This window comes from Schistocerca piceifrons, chromosome 1 (assembly GCF_021461385.2).
Source record: "Schistocerca piceifrons isolate TAMUIC-IGC-003096 chromosome 1, iqSchPice1.1, whole genome shotgun sequence".
NCBI classification, from domain to species: Eukaryota; Metazoa; Arthropoda; class Insecta; order Orthoptera; family Acrididae; genus Schistocerca; species Schistocerca piceifrons.
This window is the reverse complement of record NC_060138.1, coordinates 422,618,697-422,638,239: the sequence shown is the minus strand read 5'-3', so window position 1 is coordinate 422,638,239 and position 19,543 is coordinate 422,618,697. Positions and strand designations below refer to the sequence as shown.

General features: G+C 41.5%; 1 protein-coding gene across 1 annotated transcript in view; it reads right to left on the bottom strand.

Moving 5' to 3' along the window:
• Positions 1-19,543, bottom strand: part of LOC124789979 (nodal modulator 3) — a 158,658-nt gene that overhangs the window by 109,601 nt on the left and 29,514 nt on the right. The window contains exon 5 of the mRNA XM_047257524.1: positions 3,718-3,966. Coding sequence (XP_047113480.1) covers positions 3,718-3,966 — 249 coding nt within the window. The remainder of the gene's footprint in view (positions 1-3,717; positions 3,967-19,543) is intronic.

The window sequence follows — 19,543 nt, the reverse complement described above, 5'->3', positions numbered from 1 at the left end:
TTTGATATGGATGGAGGACTGACGTAGCCATCTTTGAGGTGAAGGTCACATCGAGGAAGGTGGCTTGTTGTGTTGAGTAAGATCAGGTGGAGTGAATGGGCGAGGTGTTGAGGTTCTGGGGGAATGTGGATAAGATGTCCTCACCCTCAATCCAGAACATGAAGATCTCACCAGAGAATCTGAATCAGGTGAGGGTTTTGCGATTCTGGATGTTTTTACATGTACATCTACATCTATTTTCTGCAAACACTTGTAAGGTGCATGGCAGAGAGTATATTCCATTGTACCTGTTATTAGGGTTTCTTCCTATTCCATTCATGTATGGAGTGTGGGAAGAATAATTGTCTGAATGGCTCTTTGCTTGCAGTAATTATTCTAACTTTATCCTCACGATCCCTGTGTGAGCGATTTGTAGGGGCTTGTAGTATATCCCTAGAGTAATCATTTAGGAAGGATTCCTCTAGATAGCCCATGAACAGGTTGGCTTAGGATGGTGCCATGCGGGTACCTATAGCTGCAACCCAGATTTGTTTGTAGGTGATGCCTTTGAAAGAGAAGATCCTGGGTTTCTGGAATGGCATCAGTCTCCAGCCTCTCCTCAAATCCTTCACCCCATCCTAGAACCTCTCCCCAAAATCCATCTCTCTCCTCATCTCTACCATTCTACATGCTTCCTAGGGTCCATAAACCCAGCCACCATGGACGACCCATTACAGCCGGTTACAGAGTTCCCACTGAGAGAATCACTGCTCTCACAGACCAATACCTTCAGCCTATTACCCACAACCTACCCTCCTATATAAAAGATACCAACCATAATCTTCACTGACTCTCCACAGTGACTCTTCTTTACCACATCACACCTTGCTTGTCACTACTGATGCCGACTTCCATTACATTAACAGCATGGCCTTGCTGCTAGTGAACACAATCTTTTGCAATGTCCAATGGTTCCAAACTTGCAATCCTCTTCCTAGTAGCCATGCCAACTACATCCTCACCCAAAATTATTTCTCCTTTAAAGTCATCACTTACAAACAAATGCGAAGTATGCCTATGAACACCCACACGGGACCATCCTACGCCTACATATTCATGGGCTATCTAGAGGAATCCTTTCTAACCACCCGGAATCCTAAACCACTCGCCTGGTTCAGATTCACTGATGACATCTCCATGATCTGGATCATAGGTGAGGACACCCTATCCACATCCTCCAGAACCTCAATACCTTCTACTCCATTCACTTCACCTGGTCCTCCTCAACCCAACAAACCACCAGCAATACCTTCACTTTGACCGCTGCCACCTATTCCATAATAAGAAGTCCCTTCTATACAGCTTAGCTACCATAGTTGTTGCATCTGTAGTGATGAGCAGACCCTTTCAAAATATACTATGCGTCTCACTGAGGCTTTTACAGACTGTAATTACCCTCCCAACCTTGTACAAAAACAGATCTCCTATGCCTTATTTCTCCAGTCACCTCCCACATCCCAAAATCCCACTGTTTGGAAGCAGAAGAGTATTTCTCTCATGACAGTACCACCCAGGACAGTAGCAACTGAATCACATTCTCTGCCAGGATTTCGACTACCTGTCATCGTGCCGATATGAGGAATGTCTGACACACTATCCTTCCCACACCTCCTATAGTGGTATTCCACTACCCACTGAATCTATACAATATCCTCATCCAGCCCTATACAATCACTGCTCCCAACTCCTTGCCTCATGGCTCATATCCCTCTAGTAAACCTAGGTGCAAGGGCTGTCCCACCATCACCTCCTCCAGTCCGGTCACTACCATCACGTATCTGATTAAAAGCATAGCTAACCATGTTGTGATCTACAAGCTAACCTGCAAGGCCATGACAATCTACACGCTGTATTTCCAAATGAATGGCCACTGACAAGTGGCCAAGAAACAATTGGATCACCCAGTTATAGAGCAAGCCGCCCAACATGATGTTCTTCATTCCAATGACTGCTTCACAGCCTGCACCTTCTGGATCCTTGCCACCAACACCAGCTTTTCTGAATTGCACATGAGAGAACTCTCCCTGCAATATATCCTGTGTTACCGTAACCCTCCTGGCCTCAACCTATGTTAGTCTGTCCCACACCCACCTATCCCCTTCCCTGCTCACACTCCAGCAGTACAAAGCCCTATTTCCACCAACACACCCACAGTCTCTTTGCTTCTCTCCTTTCCCACTCCCTCCCCCCCCCCCCCCTGCTCCATCTAACCTTCTGACTGCACGTAGCTGCCCTGTTCTCTCTCCATCTTGTCCCTCTATGTTTTCATAAGCAGCACTTCATTGTCCCCATCTGTACCTTACTGTCCCTCCCCCTCCCAATCCCAGCCGCCTCCTCACCCCCATCACCTGGTTGATGTTCCCATCATGCACTGTTTGTGTTTGTGTGTGTGTGTGTGTGTGTGAGTGATGTCTATTTCCTATGAAGGTTTTGTTGGCCTAAAGCTTACTTTCTGAAGGGCTTCTTGTTGTTCCTATCTGCAACTCAGCACCTCTGCTATACGGTGAGTAGAAACTACACTTTTCATAATTTGTCATATCCATCTTAGATTTTCCATTGTTTGATATATATGCTGAGGTATTCAAGCATATTTATCATATGAACACACATCAATTAAACTGAAAAATGTTACCCATTTTCATTGATTTTTGTGGGATGTACAGAAATATTGAGGTATGGTCCCATTAACTGCCTCAAGTTTAGTGTCATTTGCATACTGTAACATGAAGTTGATGTTTTCCATGTCACTGATGATTGTGATAATGAAAGATATGCTCATGGTGCACACTATAGGCTCTCTGGACGTAATGTATCGAAAGAGGAAAGCTGCAGCATCAGACAAATATCAGGATGTGTAAATCAATGATGTTGAGTGTAGTAGGCATGCAAAAGGTGAACAGATTAGCTCTGATTGCAGGCAGATGGAGGACAGCTCTAATCTACACATGAAAGAAAGCTAATGATCTTGGTGATCCACTAGTCTTTTAATCAGAAGAGAAGAAACCAGAAGGAGCCATTACAAAGAGTACTGTGGGTACGTAATACAATAAGGAGCCAAAATTAAAAGCACATTTTTCACATATATTTTAAGTAACTCGTCTTTTTCCAGTTCAAGTATACACCCTTACACAGCCAAACAATCAAATGCATCAAGCCTCGGCTGCAACTGTAGGTGGATGTATTTAGAGATCTGTGAGGTTGTATGTGTAAGAGTGTGTACAGAAACTCGACAAAGGATAGTAACTCATGAGCAAGTAAAATTATAAGTTGTTATGTGTTTCTACTTGCATCATTTGACTGTAGATAAGTGACTGTCTATTCTCTATTTTATGTTTTGTTCTCTACTGGAATTTCTGTTATTTGAATGATAAGTTCATACATACAATTTGCACTGCAAATAACAATAAATAAATAGACAATAGTAGTAAAACACCTAAAAATATAGCCATTACACAAAAAAGAAAGAAAGGAAAAAGAAAAGAGGTTACCATGACGGCTGAATTAATCTGCTGATGACAGAAATGCCAGACACACAGTCTTTGTATAACCACAAACAAAAACTATTGTACACATGATGCAAGTAACTTCTATTTTACATGAAACACTTATTGTTTGCTTTTATATTGCAGAACAAACATTTTTCTGGAATATGTAAATTTCTTTTATAAATTTAATTACCTGAAATGGTTTCCTAATTTTGAGACTGTCATGGGAAACAGTGAAGTCAACATGTATAGGTCGTACATCAAATTTTATGCTGTGTGGACCCTCATAGTGAGGAACCACTCTATATTTGCCTGGTGGTATGGACGGAAAGAGAAATGTGCCGTGATCATCTGAAGTAACATGACATAGTGGTGTAGATGATGACCGGAAGCCAGGCAGGGGAGACTTATTACAATCAGTAACTGCTGGAGGTGGTTTTCCCTGCAACACATAAAATGTAAATGACACATTTGGAGATACTTTGACTAAAAATAAGTGTAAAGAAGAATTCTTACACACACATTACAGGTACAAATTTGCCAACAAGTAATAAAATCCAACATCTGGTAATTTATTACCAGCAGTAAAAGTCAAATATTATGACAGTGTGGTATTTGAAACATTACAAAGAAGTACAACATCTAGGCTAATTAATATTTTTAGAGATACTATGGCAGGAGTCAGATGCAAAGATATATGCACTATACAATTAGCTGTAAACAAAGAGTTGGTTTCCTGTACAAACCAATTGTGAATTGCGTTTTATTCCTCTCATGACGTACATTCGCAGTCCATTTGGTTTGTGTACAAGCGACATGTCAAAAATTTATAAAACAGTTACAATGATTTTTATTTATTAATGTAATAGCACTATAATAAATAATAACACTATAAGGATATTGTTTGGAATGTGTATTGTATCCAGCTCAAAATTCCAGTTTGTCCTGCATTAATTCATCCACTGAGTGTCAGTACCTCATACAGATTTCTTTTAAGTGAACCTAAATTCATCTGCATGAACTTGTTCTCTTTTAATTTATTACAAATTTTCATTCCCATGTATTGCAGTCCATGGGCATACAATCTGAAGCAGCGGGTGGGAAGCATAAAATTTTCTTTGTTTCTAGTATCACGTGAATGGACAAAATGGTTTCCCTCAAATAATTCATGCCTGGTGTAAAAATATAATAATCTCATAAATGTATAAGGATGGCAGAGTTAATATTTTAAGTTTTCTAAATAATGGTCGACATGGTTCTTTCTGATTTGCAGTGCACATATTTCGAATGATTTTTTTCTGTATTTTTAGTATCCGCACTATGTTTGTCAAGTTACCCCAAAAGTAATACCATACCTAATAATGGATTCGAAATGTATATGCTACTTTGTGTCTAGTATTCTCACATAATGAAATTCTAAAATAATAATACCATATAAACAAAAAGTATGAGAAGACTGTACCAAGAATGACATCGTTTACAACTGTTTTCTTTGTCAGTCTCCTTTAGCTTAATTTCTTCAAAACTATTTCTTAATTATTTTGTTTATAGCAGCTATATAATGGCAGATTATGAATGATTGTCAGTTATTACAAAAAAAATTTCATTTGCCATCACAACAATGAAACTTTAACAGCTATATCCAGTTTCAACAGCTACATCATCTTCAAATAGCCTGTCCTTGTATCCACCTCTTGTACTGAAGATGCATCTGAAGACATTGTGTTCTATACTTTTCCACAAATGAAAAAGAAGCTGCTGTTTAAGTTGTGACTGTCACTGGCAATAACATTATATTGTAATTTCTTAATAAAGTTATAATGGTTTATTTTTACACATTACTGCTGTATAATGTAAATTTTATTTTTAATCCAGTTATTGCTCATAAGCAATGAAGATCTATCATAGACTTTTTAATGATCTTTCTTCAAGATTTTCACCCAGTGAAAAATCTAGCAAGGTACTTCCATTTATTTGGTACAGATAAGGTGGAACTCTCAACATTCTAACACCATATAGTTAACGTCCTCATTTGCCAGATTTTTTCACTATGGTTGTATATAAACGTACACTGAGGTGACAAAAGTCATGGGATACCTCCCAATATTGTGTCAGACCTCCTTTTGCCTGGTGCAGTGCAGTAGCTTGATGTGGCATAGACTCAACAAGCCATCAGAAGTCCCCTGCAGAAATACTGAAGCATGCTGCATTTACAGATGTTCACAATTGCGGAAGTGTTGTTGGTACAGGATTTTGTGCATGAGCTTACCTCTCGATTATGTCCGATAAATGTTTGGTGGTATTCATGTTGTGCACTTTAATCGTCCAGAATGTTCTTCAAATTAATCACAAACAACTGTGGCTCGGTGACATAGTGCAGTGTTGTCCATAAAAATTCCATCATCATATAAGAATATGTAACCCAAGAATGGCTCCAAGTTGCTGAACATAATCCCTTCTAGTCAATGATCAGTTCAGTTGGACCAGAAGACCCAGTCCAGTCCATTCCATGTAAACACAGCCCATACCATTGTGGAGCCACCTCCACCTTGCACAGTGCCTAGTTGACAACCTGCGTCCATGGCTTCATGGGGTCTGTGTCACAACCGAAACATACTGTTTGCTCTTACCAACTGAAATCAGGATTCATCTGACCAGGCCATAGTTTTCCCGTCATATAGAGTCAAACTGATATGGTCACAAGCCCAGGAGAGGCACTGCAGGCGATATTGTGCTATTAGCAACGGGACTCACATCAGTCAGCTGCTGCCATAGCCCACTCATATCAAATTTCACCACACTGTCCAACTGGATACATTCATGGTACATCCTATATTGATTTCTGTGGTTACTTCACGCAGTTTTGCTTGTCTGTTAGCACTGACAACTCTACACCAACGACACTGTTCTCGGTCATTAAGTGAAGGCCATCAGCCAGTGTGTTGTGTGGTGAGAGGTAATGCGTAAAATTTGGTATTCTCGGCACATTCTTGACACTATGGATCTGAGAACATTGAATTGCCTAATGATTTCTGACATGGAATGTCCCAGGCATTAGCACCAATTACCATTCTGCATTCAAAGTATTAATTCCCATTGTGTGTCCATAGTCACATCGGGAACCTTTACAAATGAATCACTTGAGTACAAATGACAACTCCACCAATACACTTACCTTTTTTACCTTGTGTACACAATACTACCACTTTCTGTATATGTTCATGGTGCTATCCTTGAATGCAGCACTCAACTAATGTCTGAAATAGTGCTGGAAGGAACTGACACCATGAATCCTGCAAGACTGTCCATAAATCTGTAAGAGTAAGAGGGGGTGGAGATCTCTTCTGAACAGCACACTGCAAGACACTCCAGAATATCCTCAATAATGTTCATGTCTGGGCAGTCTGGTGGCCAGTGGTAGCGTTTAAAATGAGAAGAGCGTTTCTGGAGCCACTCTGTAGCTATTCTGGATGTGTGGGGTGTCACATTGTCCTGCTGGAATTGCCCAAGTCCGTCAGAATGCACAATGGACAGAAATGGATGCAGGTGATCAGACAGGATGCTTATGTACATGTCACCTGTTAGAGATTTATATAGACGTATCAGAGATCCCATATCACTCCAACTGCACATACCTCCACCAGCTTGAACAGTCCCCTACTGACATGCAAGGTCCATGGATTCATTAGGTTGTCCCCATACCCATACATGTCCATCTGCTCGATACAAACTGAAACAAGACTCATCCGACTAAGCAACATGTTTCCAGTCATCAACAGTCCAATGTCAGCATTGAGGGGCCCAGGCAAGGCATAAAGCTTCATGTTGTGCCATTATCAAAGGTACACAAGTGGGCCTTCGACTACAAAAACCCATATCGATGATGTTTCGTTGAATGGTTCACACGCAGACTTGTTGATGGCCCAGCACTGAAATCTGCAGTGATTTGCGGAAAAGTTGCACTTCTGTAGTGTCGAACAATTCTCTTCAGTCATCATTGGTCCCATTCTTGCAGGATCCTTTTCCAGCTGCAGCGATGTCAGAGATTAGATGTTTTACCAGATTCCTGATATTCGCAGTACACTCGTGAAATGGCCATAGAGGAAAATCCCCACTTCATTACTACCTCGGAGATGCTGTGTCCCATTGCTCATGCGCTGACTATAACACCATGTTCAAATCACTTAAATCTTGATAACCTGCCATTGTAGCAGCCGTAACTGATCTAGCAACTGCACCGAATACTTGTTGTCTTATATAGGCACTGCTTGACCGCAGCGCCGTATCTGCCTGTTTACATATCTCTGTATTTGAATATGCATGCCTATACCAGTTTCTTTGGCACTTCAGTGTATTAGTTTGTATGTCAATCACATAATTTTTGTCAGACTTAGATAGATTAATTGGGTAATGTTGTATACAATCCACATACCATGCAGGCAATGCAGGCTGCTGCCTCCTGGAGGATGTGAAGAAACACCTCACTTCACCATAACTCACTGTGCTGTTAGCATGACTAGCCTCACAGGGCTCGGGCTGTTTTTGTTGTATCTTCACACAGAGTTCACAGCATCCAGCAACAACCTCACTAATAGGCAGAGTGCGTCTCTCAGTAAAAAGAATTGTAATCTGAGCGCCAATATCTTACACCACATCACATGCCCGTTAAGAGCCACATTGGTATCCCTCTGTTGGAGGGTATTTAGGCCACTGCCATACTATGCTATGGTGGTGCACACTCTGGGCTTCATGCCAGCTGCACAGCAGCCTTATGAGCAGAGTCATTGCCCTAGCTGTGCATACCAGTTGCCAATGTTATGCAGAACTGCTGCCTGCAACTCTTAGGTGTCACGCCTCAGAACACATCATTCCAGCAGTGGACGCCATACTCGAGCCTTTGCCTCCAACATATGGTGACACCCAAGGCCCCGAAGCATCTTCATCCCACTGGAATCCATTGTCGTCGACTCACACCCCCTACATAGAGCAAAGCCCAATGTCCCAGACACATTGTTGTCCTTGAGGGCATTCTCTCATATACGATGTTGGATCCAACCATAGATCATCCTCCCCACCCTTCTGCTCTGTTGTCTACTATGACTTGTGCACTTCATCATGTAGGCACATCCCAGACCAAATCGCAGAGTGACATTTCTACTTGTACTTTATCAGTGTTGTCATTTGTCCAAGGACACTGTGTTTTGAGTTCTGTATTTTATATTGATAATAAACTGTTGTTATGGCACTTGTAAATTTCACTGGTAGTCCATAGCACCCTTCGGCCATGGATACAAAACTGACAACGAGTCTGTTTCTCACGTCTTACAAGCATTTAGTCTCAGTACCAGACTTGTCTCCCACCCTTGTCTGCCGTAAACGTCGGCATGTGTGTCTTCATGTTACTTGATGGTCTTTCTTTGCTTTTCTGACACAAAATTTGTTTTCATGCACTGTTTGTGTGAGTTTGCAGATAAAACTGACAATGAATATTGAATTTAGGCCTCATTTTTTGTCCATCATATGCAAAACTGGACACTGTGGTTTGAGCTTGGAAGTGTACACTGCACACAAAACTTTGACCTTTGCATATGTACTATTACTCGGACTGTGACAACTTTTTGTGCAACTTTCTGGACTGTGAACTTATCTGTGAACTGTGGACACTGGTCCTATTGGCTTGAATGCGAACAGCAGGTGTTTTTGTTTCTTTACAGTCACCGTGGATGAACCATTTTTGGAAGCCGCTGGTGACTCAACAGTTGGAAAGTCAGAAACATATTGAGGTTCTCTTTGCCAGGGTACTGATTCAGTGGCAGATGGCCTATTCTTTGCCATTCCCATAGTACAAAGAGAATTCAAAGTAATGGAACTCTTATGAAAAACGGCTATGACAGCATCTTGTGGTGTTTTGAGGTCCCTGGGCGTCCTCCATCACCTCAGGATCCATCAACATGAGCTCTGATGCCTGTCAATGCACTATTGTTGGCCCTGGCACCTGCAAGGATGCCTTTTCTTCTGCTGCCCAAAGTCGCTGGTGTTGACGAAACTCCATTCGTTGTGCCCACTGTGGTAGCTGCATCTGAAACTACCTGCCCTTTTACAGCTGCTTCTGGCAATGCACTAGTGTTGGACCAGGTACCGACGGAGATGCCTTCACCTCCACCAGACTCTTTTGCAACCATCTCTGTTGCTGCATGGGTATCAGATCAGGTATATGCAGAGAGGTTTTTCTCCTCCTCCATCCCCAAAACCAGCTGCCACATCCACTGCAGCTGCCTCCTGTGTTGAAAGTCCTCTTGTCAACAATTTGGTCAATGCTGGACTGTTCCAGCCAGCCCTGTCACCACTGAAACTAGCCCTTCTGCTGTTGGCCTGACAACAACTGGACTTATTGTGGCTGCTCTACGTACTACCACCTTCGGTTTTGTTGCCACTATTCCTGCCCATGCAGCCATTCCTGCACACACACTATGGGGACATCTGCCTTCCGTTCCAGGGTGCTTCTCCCTTTAGGGTGCACTGGCCACAGGTTGTTCCTTTATGTCGCTGCCCTTTGGCTTTGGGATTCGTGGAAATTTTACCACAAACTATAGGCAATGCTGGGCTCTGGTCTGTTACCTATCCAGGTGACCAGATGATCCTTCTTTCCAATGACCCTGTCTGTCCTCAGTTTTTCAGGTTTCTGGTGAGATGGCCTTTTGCCTTACCATCCCATCAGCATTATTGGTTCGAGGCCAGCCACTACTGATCAAGTGTTGCACTCGCCAGTTGCCAATTCCATTGCCGGTTCTCCATTCCCAGGTACTTCTTCCTGGCAGCAGCGCTTTCACCTCAAGCTGCCTCGAGGATGTGCATAAACAGCTCACATCAACAGAACTCAGCAAGCTGTTTACAAATCTAGCGTCGCACGGCTCAGGCTGTTTACACTGTAGCTTTACACAGCACCTGTGGCGTCCGGCGGCACCAACCTTGCCAATAGGAAGTGTGCCTATTGTGGTAGAGAGAACTGTAGTCTGGGCACCACTTTCTTATGCCACACCACTTGCCCACTCAGTGTGATGCTGGTATCCCTCCAATGGAGGGTATATAGGCCACTGCCAGACCATGCTGCAGCAGTGCACACTCCAGGCTTCATGTCAACTGCACCAGCAGCCAACTGATCGGAGTCATTGCCCTCACCACAAGCAGCTGTCATCTATGCTACGCAGGACTTCTGTCTGCCACTCCCAGGTGCCATGTCTCACTGCACATCATCCCATTGATGGACACCGTCACTGGGTCCTCACCTCTAACACTGGCCAATGCCCAGCATCCCACAAGCTTCATTGTCCCAACAACAGCCTTTATCACTGAGCCAAGTCTCTGATATCTGCCGATGCCCATCATCCCAGAAGCACAGTGATTCTTGATGCCACTCTCTCGTGCTCCTGAAGACGGTGTACTGAATCACCAAAGCTGGTAGCCATATAATGAACAATAATGAAAAAACGGCTGTAGGTGTTCCATTTTATTACATAGGTTGGATCCTTGTTTACACACTTGTGTGTACATTTGTCAATGAACACTATATTTGAGTTCTGTTCTTATAACAATAATAAACTATTGTTGTGGCACTCGTGCATTTCAGTGGTAGTTCTAGCACCCTTCGGCCACAGATACAAAAGACACAATAAATAAACAATAACTACGATGAGGAAATACTGTGGACAGCTGCCTGCACGCTTTAAATCTGCTGCTATTTCTACAGTGAGAGGGGACATGCATACTACGCCATCTACCATGAATGGATAATATGCATCGGTCACATGTAGGAATGACGTTTGCAGACAGATGTGTCATATGTGGGAGTCTAGCACGGCTCAACGAGTATTCTATAGACTGGAGACAGTGAACAGTAGTTTGTGAAAGAGGAGGTTTCGCTATACATCATTATGTAACTTGGTTTTGGGGTCAGCAAGTGAAACTCCATGTGGCAGGAACCAACGTATGAACTGTAGTTGATGAGAATAGCCGGAACATTAAGGAAGAAGCTTTTGGTTAGATAATTTTGGCTGGATGATTCACAGCATTTGGAGTTGGAACTAGACATCACGGAGACTGGTATGTGTAATGGCTGGTGCTTTCAGGGAATGTGGCACATGTCGTGTGTTCTGCGGTTACAAATTACAAGGTACTGAACTGTGATTGTACTCTGCTCTTCCTAAATGAGATAAGTGGCTTGAACTCTATTCCAAATAACAGACATTGACGGCTGTCATTAGAAGTTTGAGGTATCCATACTACCGGTAGTGACGTATTAGAGACTTGGTGTGCACTGCTACCAGTTACTTGGAGCTTTTGTTTCCTTCCTGGACACATCTTGAGACACAGAAGTTATTTATGCATAGCTGTTGTGGGTATAGCATGTTTTGGTTGGACTGTTACCAGGCCCTCCCCATTTACTGAACGCATTTGCCCTTGAGCATATTGTCAGCTATTTTTAAAACATGTGGGTGCACTGGTTACTGCAGTTGTAAGCTATCATGTTAAGGGGGTTCAACTGATAAGTTCTTGGTAGTCTAAAGATTACTGCATGATGTTAATACTACTTCATTTTGAGGTTGTCATCTAAACGTTAAACTGCTTGGCCTTTGTTAAGGATGTGTAAGGGCAGGCACTACACTATAGGGGCAGTTATTTATTTATATTTATTGATGTGGAGAGCACAGTGGAGATGTCGGAGAACAGCTGGCATTTTTAGAAGTTTCATGACCTAAAAGTTTTTACAGATTTTGATCATTGTATTTAACTACATATTTCCTTTTTTCTTATGTTAAAGTATAAACTGTTAAATCCTAGCTGATGTTACAATCAAATGAACTCATGTCAGATAACTGTGTGACAAGTGATTCCTGATTTTGCGGTTTGTTGTCCCACATAAGAGCAAATTTTAATATCCTTGACATCTGGCAATTATGCTTAGAAAATTAATTCACTGATGACAACACTGAAATTGTTCAGTTGGGCAACACAACCGATATTTGTGCAGCATCAATTCCTTGTCTATGTACCCATCACAACAATGTCATATACCAAAATCAAATATTCCCTTTGTCAGAAAAGTTCCAGGACCTTTTTTTTTCCAAACAGAAAATTGCACTTACCAGATAATGATCCTAGCTTCTATTGAAGTAGTCCCATTGGCTATTTATACACAGTTGACAATGTTTCTGGAGGTCTTGGAAAGAAGCAGAGAAATTTTCAAATGCAATGTTTGTAAGTTCATTTGTCACATCCCACTTGATGTCTGCAGTATCCTGATGATGGTTTCTTTTCAGTCATGTTTTCATTCGCAGTAAAAGAAAAAATCACAAGGCAAGAGGTCAGGCCAATATGGCTGATGTGGGATGGCAATAACAGAATGCCTGGCCATATACTCGGTAACAGATAAAGCTCTATGGGGCCTTACATTGTCATGCAGTAAGAACCAAGCCTAAGAATTCCACAAATCAGGGCAGCGATGTTGAACTCTTTGTCGCAAACATGTCAAGACTTCAGTGTAAAGAGCTTGGTTCACTGTTTGACCTGGAGGAACACACTCATGGTGAACTAATCCATTACTATCAAAGAATGCGACCAACATTGTTTTTGTGCTCAAAGGTTTGTTTGACTTGTTGCAAAGCTGGTGGTCATGGACTCTGCCATTCAGCACTTTGGCACTTCGTGTGAGGGTCATACTGGTAGCACCAACTTTTATTCCCAGCAATAATCTTTGACAGAAATGTGGGATCATGCCTGGCTCTGTCCAGTGTTCAGCAGAAATTCATCTTTCTGTTCATCTGTTAGTGTGAGAGAGACGAGTTTTGCGTTAAGTTTTCATTTCCCTAAATCTTTGCGTAAAATCTTATGACATACATCACGATTCAAATTAAGTTTTTCCCATATCGCATGCACAGTTGCATGACAGTCTTCTTGCAATAACTATGTATAAAGCCATCTAATAAATTCATTTCACCTCATAAAAGATTATTTTGCATTGTGGCCTTATCTTCAATTTTGTGTATTTCACCAGTAGTGAAGCAGAGTTTACAATGGGAATGGTTACAGAAGTTGGGACCTTGGGGCCAGAATCATGTCACAGGTTCTGACAAGGATATTGTTAACATAAGAATGTTGTCATGAGGCAATTGTGGATGATGTTTGACAATAATGGGAAGAGAGAATTTTATTTTAGTGCTCCATTTGAGACAGTCAAAGTCCTGTCAGTATAATAAACTGATGCATTCTAGGCAAGGGTGGTCAGGAGTCTCTAGGGAGGGGCATCTGAGTTGTTCAATGGTAGGAACTTCACTACTATGAAAAAGAAAGGAAGCTGCAGCTCAGAAAATTTGGTTTTGGAGAATGTCAGTAGGTTAGTCGAAGGAGATGTGGCCACTGTAGATCCTGAACAGTATTTTGTTGAGGCTTGCATCCAATCTTTAATCCACATGAGTCAACCAACAAACCAAACATCTTTTCTTTTCTAGATACCCCCTGTTACATGTCAAATGCTCCTTCCCCTATGCCTAGGTATCCATGGAAAACAAATTTGTTTCAACACCAAATCCTTCATCACATATACCAATAAACTCATCCAGGCTTCTCTCTCCTTCAACTAATTCACTGAACTAGTTCCAAAGAGCAATCTCTGGGCACTCTCCCCCAGCCCTGTATCCCTTTCCTAGCAGTGAAGCAGCTCCTCTTAAATAAGAAAGCACCCTGCCTCACTCCCCTTCCCCCACACCAGGCTTTAAACACCTCAACAGATTACTCTGCAGGGACATGACTTTCACAACTCAAGTTCAACAAACAGATGCCTAGATATCTTGCCCACAGCTATATTGTATTACCTTTCTGACCTTCACAATGTGCCGTGAGTTGGTACATTTTTGGCATGAAGTAATCTGTGCTGAACACTAGTACCACCCAGAGGCGGAGGCGAGAACTGCACTCAGCAGCAGCGGAGGCAGGGTGAGATGAACAGAAGGGACTTGCAGCAAAAGAGTTGTTAGTTGCCTGTAGGACAGACCTGAATATGACAGCCATGCAGAACTGGTGAGAGTTCTGCTGAATAATACTGCTTCCTGTGGTTTGGAAGGGAAAGTCGCCCAGCTTGTGCTCAATGATGACATTACCAATGATATAGGATTGTGGGACTGTATGAGGAACTAAGTGTGCTCAACTCAAGGATGCAGTCAGACACTGTATGGAAATGGTACACGAACACTGTTAAATAGACTTTATGTCAGGAGAGCAACCTACCATCAGTTTTCTGTTTTATGCAGAGAAGAATCCACCCTGTGTTTACATACAGTATATGGAGGGGTACTTGACTAATGGAGTGAATTAATGTGTGCTGAGCTTTGTTGCTGCAATGAGAGGGTGTGATGACTGGCATTGCACAACTGTTGTGCTCTGTAGGCATAGGAACACTACAACTTGCATAGCTCTTGCAGTTGTATCAAGATACACTGAGCTTGTTTGATGTTTCAGTTTGTAATCTGATGAGATTGCCTGCCAATGCCATGTGTAAATCTAATACAGTGCTTGCATTGCAGGAGAATGTTACAAGTACTTCTGTGTCTAAAAGGGCAAGCTACTTTGATTGCAAATACTATTGAGTCTTTTACAATAGTGTTAGATTTAGACTGTATGCTATTTGCTTACTTACATGATATTGTGGCCGGAGTTGGTACTCATGGTTATGATGACAGCAGTTATTAAAAATTTTGGGGGATTATTTAAAGTTCCTTGGAACTGTAGCCATTTTGCTATAAATGTGGGTGGTCAGTGACTGTATGACAAGACATTAATAAGATTTTCTTTGCAGATGAGCTTATTATGGGCATCTAAATGATAACTAACTTGTGTACTACCTGGTTGCGGTATACTGTATACTGACCAAGCAACACTGGAACTGAGTATGCTGTTTTGTAAATGAGCCAGCCACTGTTTGCTGGACAGAACAGAAAACATTCTGTTTGACTATCCTGTTTTTAATGTATGCAGATGATTAATAATGCTTGTAAAAATTATGGCTTACTCTTTAGGAATGTGAAATTAAATTGCATTTGTGAAATTTAATTGGTCACATGTTTTTAAATAATAAATTGTCCAAATTGTCACTCTGCACTTATTGAACTCAAAGCTTGCTCCACACCACCCAATGGTACAAAAATTGGCAGCAGAGCAGAAAAGTCTGGCAGAATTGTGCAAAGTGGCACATTTTAATACAACGTACTGCTTCTGTTGTGTTTCAGCATGGCTACTGCTGTTGTAAAGGACCTGGCCTATCTACAGAAAGATGAGCTCAGAGATGAAATACAGTGGAGAAGCATGGAACTTAGGGCTGCAAGAAAGAATTAATTCAGACATTATGTGAAAATATGAATAAACCGGTTACCATTAAGTTTGGAGACCAAAAGGTAAGTTCTGCTGTCACTTTTATTCACATGGCACTAGTGATATGTTAGATAACAGAAATTGTTTCAAGTATCGAATCCCACTAGTAGTCAGATATGGTAATTGCAGGTGTGGATGAATCATTATAAAGGTAGATTGAATGACTTAGTGTGTGCGGGGGTTGGTGACTTTCATGAGTCGCAATTAAACAGTTTACAAATTACAAAATGGTTAAATTCCTATTTAGCTAAGAAAATACAGAATGATGACAACATTAATAGCAATAGTGATAGTAATATTCATATGCAAGCAGGTCAGATAACAAAAGTGATCAGGAAATTACTGAGAGGCGGCTTCGGCAGAGGAAACAGAGAGATGTAATGGGAGGTGGGGTGTTGGATATGCATCAGAGAGAAGTGGGTTATATGTATGCTAAACTATCCATCTCTTAGAAGTATATATAAATAGATGTAAAGCTCTGTCAGTGGATTCAGTAGAAGTAGTGCAATTTTTGGAAGTAGTATCACATTTACAAGTTCAAATAAAAGGAATGGGCTTAGCGGAGCATAAACATGTTACAAATATTGAGAAGTACAGTAAGGAGACCGTTAGTGGAATGGTTCATACAAGTAGTAGAGCATAAAAAGGGCATTGTTGAGTTTCAATGGACGATTTGTAAGAGCAGAATACCACCCAGGGCACTCACCATTTAGAAGGGAACAGTGCTGGTCAGAAAGCATTAGAAGTTACGTTCACAAAATATGAAAAATGTCTAGAATATTATGGTTATCATACATGGGGTTACACATTGTGCACCATAATTAGGTGTGTTGAACCATAGGGACAGACACAAAGCCACCTTTTGTCAATGACCTGTAGTTTTGACGAATTGAATATGGTTTTACAGTACATACAGGTAATACAATAAGTGGAAGAATGGTGTGGCGAACAAAACACAGTGTGCAGTCAGAGCAGCCATATTGCTCAGAACTGTGAATGTATGAAGAGGCAACGGCAGTCGGAATTTAAATAACAATGGGGGACAGCCACACAATGCTGATGTTGTGGAAAGGAAGGGCACTTTCAACAAAATTGTACAAGCAACAAAATTCTGTAAAAGAAGGATTTATCAAGGTGTGGAAACCCTATAATAAAAGACAAAACATGAGGGCATCTCCTGCAACCTTGAATTCAAGTAATTACCCCTAGAGATGCAAGTAAGTTACACTTTATTTGTATTCTGATTAATGAGGAACCCGTTCATGCATTATTAGATTCAAGAATGTGACTGCTCAGCAATGGAACATGCAACACTAGGCCCATTATAAATGGCCTAACATTACAGAGGGACAGGAGAAATATATGGCTGCGAACAATACCACGATAGGAGTGATCGGAGAAGATTTTGCTAAAATCAGAGTGGAAGTATGAGGTAAAAATAATATCAAGCTTGGTTATCCCATGTATACCGGGATCTGATTATATTGTGAAGGTAGGGTTGATTTTGGATTGGGCAGGAAAAAGATTTTACTTTAAATTAAAACATGACAATGTATTTATAAGGGCGAACCTAACATAATATGTACGAATAACAGGTAACAAGTAGCTCAAATTGACAGCTCAGCAATGTAGTCATGGTCCATTAAGTGATCCTGGCAAGGAAGACAAGCAACAAATTAAGACTATTTGCCAGAAGTTTAGGGATGTATGGACTTCTGAGGTGGGGAGGAGCTCATTAGTGGAATACATGATATAATTTATGATACATGATATAATTCTTCCCACCATGGATCTTGCCGTTCGTGGGGAGGCTTGCGTGCCTCAGCGATACAGATAGCCGTACCGTACGTGCAACCACAAAGGAGGGGTATCTGTTGAGAGGCCAGACAAACGCGTGGTTACTGAAGAGGGGCAGCAGCCTTTTCAGTAGTTGCAGGGGCAACAGTCTGGATGATTGACTGATCTGGCCTTGTAACACTAACCAAAACAGCCTTGCTGTGCTGGTACTGCGAACGGCTGAAAGCAAGGGGAAACTACGGCCGTAATTTTTTTCGAGGCATGCAGCTTTACTGTATGGTTGAATGATGATGGCGTCCTCTTGAGTAAAACATTCCCGAGGTAAAATAGTCCCCCATTCGGATCTCCAGGCGGGGACTACTCAAGAGGATGCCGTTATCAGGTGAAAGAAAACTGGTGTTCTACAGATCGGAGCGTGGAATGTCAGATCCCTTAACCGGGCAGGTAGGTTAGAAAATTTAAAAAGGGAAATGGATAGGTTAAAGTTAGATATAGTGGGAATTAGTGAAGTTCGGTGGCAGGAGGAACAAGAATTCTGGTCAGGTGACTACAGGGTTATAAACACAAAATCAAATAGGGGTAATGCAGGAGTAGGTTTAATAATGAATAGGAAAATAGGAATGCGGGTAAGCTACTACAAACAGCATAGTGAACGCATTATTGTGGCCAAGATAGATACGAAGCCCACGCCTACCACAGTAGTCAAGTTTATATGCCTACTAGCTCTGCAGATGACGAAGAAATTGAAGAAATGTATGATGAAATAAAAGAAATTATTCAGATAGTGAAGGGAGATGAAAATTTAATAGTCATGGGTGACTGGAATTCGTCAGTAGGAAAAGGGAGAGAAGGAAACATAGTAGGTGAATATGGATTGGGGGTAAGAAACGAAAGAGGAAGCTGCCTGGTGGAATTTTGCACAGAGCACAACCTAATCATAGCTAACACTTGGTTCAAGAATCATAAAAGAAGATTGTATACATGGAAGAAGCCTGGAGATACTGATAGGTTTCAGATAGATTATATAATTGTAAGACAGAGATTTAGGACCAGGTTTTAAATTGTAAGACATTTCCAGGGGCAGACGTGGACTCTAGACCACAATCTATTGGTTATGAACTGTAGATTAAAACTGAAGAAACTGCAAAAAGGTGGGAATATAAGGAGATGGGACCTGGATAAACTGACTAAACTAGAGGTTGTACAGAGTTTCAGGGAGAGCGTAAGGGAACAATTGGCAAGAATGGGGGAAAGAGATACAGTAGAAGAAGAATGGGTAGCTTTGAGGGATGAAGTGGTGAAGGCAGCAGACGATCAAGTAGATAAAAAGACGAGGGCTAGTAGAAATCCTTGGGTAACAGAAGAAATATTGAATTTAATTGATGAAAGGAGAAAATATAAAAATGCGGTAAATAAAGCAGGCAAAAAGGAATACAAACGCCTCAAAAATGAGATCGACAGGAAGTGCAAAATGGCTAAGCAGGCATGGCTAGAGGACAAATGTAAGGATGTAGAGGCTTATCTCACTAGGGGTAAGATAGATACTGCCTACAGGAAAATTAAAGAGACCTTTGGAGAAAAGAGAACCACTTGTATGAATATCAAGAGCATAGATGGAAACCCAGTTCTAAGCAAAGAAGGGAAAGCAGACAGGTGGAAGGAGTATATAGAGGGTCTATACAAGGGCGATGTACTTGAGGACAATATTATGGAAATGGAAGAGGATGTAGATGATGATGAAATGGGAGATACGATACTGCGTGAAGAGATTGACAGAGCACTGAAAGACCTGAGTGGAAACA